Source organism: Cryptomeria japonica, chromosome 8 (assembly GCF_030272615.1).
Source record: "Cryptomeria japonica chromosome 8, Sugi_1.0, whole genome shotgun sequence".
NCBI classification, from domain to species: Eukaryota; Viridiplantae; Streptophyta; class Pinopsida; order Cupressales; family Cupressaceae; genus Cryptomeria; species Cryptomeria japonica.
The window spans coordinates 649,406,411-649,410,287 of record NC_081412.1 but is presented as its reverse complement, the minus strand read 5'-3'; the positions used below and the strand labels follow the sequence as shown (position 1 = coordinate 649,410,287).

At 32.3% G+C, this 3,877-nt stretch overlaps 1 protein-coding gene across 1 annotated transcript; it reads right to left on the bottom strand.

The window, feature by feature from the left end:
• Positions 1-1,086: 1,086 nt before the first annotated feature.
• LOC131069275 (blue copper protein 1a-like) lies at positions 1,087-1,664 on the bottom strand. Its single transcript, XM_058004638.2, has 2 exons — positions 1,484-1,664; positions 1,087-1,382 (listed from the first exon to the last, which is right to left on the bottom strand). The coding sequence occupies exons 1-2, from the start codon at positions 1,662-1,664 to the stop codon at positions 1,087-1,089; spliced, it is 477 nt and encodes a 158-aa protein (XP_057860621.2).
• Between the last annotated feature and the right edge of the window lie 2,213 nt (positions 1,665-3,877).

The following is a 3,877-nucleotide window of genomic DNA, read 5'->3' as shown; positions in this document are numbered from 1 at the left end:
GACAAAGCCAACAATAAGGTAGTAAAACCATAATAATATAAGAACTCACAGATTTGCGCTTGTTTGTTATTTCATTGTATAATGAATTAATCGTAGGCATGTAGATCCATTACCCAAAGATCATGTTAAGTTGATCTCTTCTTTTTAATGCCCAGACGACAAGTACTCTATTTTTATGTTTCAAACCATGTTTGATTTCAGTCATAATTATTATTTCTACGATTTAGCTCACACTTATATAAAAGTTTACAGTGCTTTCAACCCTTAAAATAGTTCTAAATTATTTTCGTTCTGTTGCAAGGAGTCTAGACAGTAGAGAATGAACTCCTATTAATTGAAACAAGGGTTGTTGATCTATCCAAAAGTAGTAGTATTGGTCTTTCACAACTAGAACTTAGAACTTAATAGTCAAGATAGACAGTCCCTGTATGAAAAATGGTATGGCTAGAACACATTTAGACCATTCATAGCATCATTAACCACAGTTCCTTATTTTCGATTCATATAGTGGTGCTAACACTAGCCCTCAATATTAATGAATAATGTATCACTAATGTGCATAATCTTAAGAATAGTAAGATAATATTTCATAATTTATATTTCCGAGTTGCACTAAAAGATCTATCATCTAAATAATCAAGTTTTCTTCTTCCCATATTAAAGATTTACATGTTAATTAAATAGAAGAAACTTCCATTGATATGTCTGTGGTTTTCCATATCCCAGTCCATTTCAATCATCTATTGTGCACGGATGTATTCTTATTTTCTTTGTAGTAACCAAGTCTTCTGTAAAATAGAAATATCATCGTCAATGAAGTCAATTTTGTCAAGGATAGATGATTGAGAAACATTATCCTAAAACCAAATCATTTCAGCGTTAGGAAAATACATAAGGACAGTTATCAGAGGTGCGTTTAAGAACTCAAACGAATTGTAATAATCATCGCAGACCATTACTACACTTCTGGACAACCGCTCCGTATCTTATTCTGTTACAAGACAAAACATAAGACTACACACACACAAACACAAAAGGCACTTAAGAACGTCCACGCTTATTGAACCAATTGGTAATTAGAGCTCGTTACCAAGGCTTTAGGTGATAGACGGAAGATAGAGAAGAAGTATGCCAATTTTCTTCTGAAGATGGTGCAGCTGCAGGTGCAGGTGAGGATTGATCGGTAATTGTTATTTTGAGCTTCAGACCGTTTTGGCAATGCATCCCCACTCCACAGATGAACCATACATTCCCTGTTCCAATAAACTCCAGCACGTCGTGTCCGCTCTCCAGCCTGGGAAAGATGGGTTCCTTAACACAGTTTGCGAATGATGACCCATTTACAACGAGAACGTTGTGAACACCCTTCGGATAGTTGAACACTGTAACGGTCAATGCCAATGCAGACGTTTAGTATCAGACTATAGCTATTACAGCGATGTAGAAGTATATTAAAAGTGAAATTGAAAGGGGATGAAATTACCCAGTCTGTCTCCAATATGGAATTGTTTGTCTTGTGCCCACGCCTGGTAGTCAAAGCCAAGTGTCCATCCTTTCTCGTCGCCCACTGTAAAAACGTTTGCAGCATTAACGGGGTCACATATCATAATTGTTAATGATAGTGTGGCCAACGTTATGAAAGAAACAAGACTTTTGGTGGCCATTGACCTCTGTCTTTAGGCACTTCTTAATTGTTTAGAAGGCTGAGCATGGATGGGATTAAGTTGGTGTGCATGAGTATTTATAGCCTGCGCTCGGGGAATAATGACCATACAACTGGCGCCGGCCACAGTGCCAAATGGAAAATACCATCGGGAATCTCACCTTCTTCATTTGATACGTAAAATCAAAATGAACGATTACCCTAACACACCAAAATGTTCCACGTGGCTTGCATCTCTTGCCGGCGGAGCAAAGGCATTCAACCCATCGATCAATGCTTTATATGAATGATGTTGTTTTCATTTTTCCAAACAAGAAAAAGGTTTAAAAGAGTGACGTTACTTCTTCAGAATTTGAAAATTAATAATAGTAATGTGACATTAAATAAGGGATCGCTTTAGTTATTTATAATTTTATAGTAAAGAATGTATTGATTTATAATTTTCTTTTATACTTTTTCTAATAGTCATTTCTATATTGTTTATTTGAATTACAATTATTTATATCTATCAATGGTTGAATAGCTTTCTAGGAAGTGTATCTTTATAAGAGTCTTATGTATTTATTAATTAATAAGATTATATTTAATTATATTTATTGATCATTTGAGAAAGAGCTAGATATCATTGGTACATTTGTTATTCCATCTACGTAGCAAAATCTTGTTAAGTGACTTCATATTCTTTATGGTATTATTATTATTTTTAAGCTAGTCATTCTATGATAGTTGTAGAGAAAAAAAAATGTTTATTAAACTTGATACATCAAACAATTATGATAGGGTTAAATAGTCCTTCATAAGAAATGCTCCTTCTAACTTTGGTTTTAACTCAAGATGGATTGAGTAGGTCATGTGTTGTGTGGGATGTTTCTTCATACTCTGATTCACTTAAAAGTATCTAATCTTTGTTGTATTTAGCTTTGGCAAGACTATGTATAAGTGACCATATTTCTTGTTAACTTTTAATTCTTATGGATGAGGAAGGTTTTCAAATATAGAGTTATTAGTACTATTTAGGGTTGGAAGGTGGTTAGTGAACTTGATTCTTTTGGTCATATTTTATTTGTGAGTAATATTACTTTGATGGATGTTGCAAAGAACTAGAAGGTTCCTAATTTTGAACATATATCATGCATAGAGATTTTAGAGTTATTACCATCATAAATCCAACTTTATTATTTGTTATTTCTCTGATTAGAGTAAGTGCATATAGCTTCTAAAAATGGGAACACATATAAGATAATACATGTTTATAACTCATATGACTACCAAAGGGTTGTTGGAAATTAGTAGGATTCCAAAGTGATCTAAAATAAGATGAAAATTGATCTGAGATACTTGGTCTTTCTCAAGCATATCATTCATCAAGTCCACCTTAATTTCCTATAGAAAATCATCCTCTATAATAGATACAAACATTTTTAGTGTTGGTATTGTTGACATTTTTTCTCCTATACAGAGACATGAAGAATAATACAAGGAAGAGTAAGTAATTCAATATATATTTTCGTACATTAAGAGCACTTGTGGTCAGGCATAATAGGAGAAATTAATATTCAATTATTTTCCCAAAAATCACTTAAAATTACCATGAACTAATTTTTCTATAATGAAAATGGTCTAGTAAAAAGGTGTAAGCCTTGGTGATAAATAAGTCAATCGAAATAATTCAATTAGGCTATTCAAGTAAATTATTTAGCCATGATATTGATTTATTTAGATATATAATAAATATTGAATAATAGTAAAAAGATAGATAATAAATAATTAAAAATATAATAGATAACTTGTAATATGCTTATTTGATTGCAAAAATGTCATGTCTGATTTATATATAATTAGATTTTATAGATAAATCACCCAATTCAAATAAGATGATCTATTTCTTGTAAGCCCTTTCAGGGCCAACCTTGTTATCCAAGTTGTAGTTTTTTTAGATTTATTTTCCAAACGCCCATTTGGGATATGTTGATAGCCTTATGGAGATTTTTTAATTGATATCTATCAAAATATGATACTGATATTTTAAATTTTAATTTATAAATTTCTAGGGAGGTACTTGTGTGGCCAACTAGACTTGTGCGTGAGTTTGATCTTGATACATACTAGTTTGGGTTGTAGTTTTTAGCTTGGCTAAAGATTCTAATGGAGGAAACAACGACCCTTGATTTTCTTTTGATTTTGACCTTGTAAATAGGCTCTAGCTCAGAAACT

Coding starts and splice junctions, on each gene's coding strand:
- LOC131069275 (XM_058004638.2), bottom strand. CDS start 1,664: ATGGCCACCAAAAGTCTTGTTTCTTTCATAACGTTGGCCACACTATCA. Junction 1,383..1,483: donor CCATATTGGAGACAGACTGG/GTAATTTCATCC, acceptor TGACCGTTACAG/TGTTCAACTATCCGAAGGGT.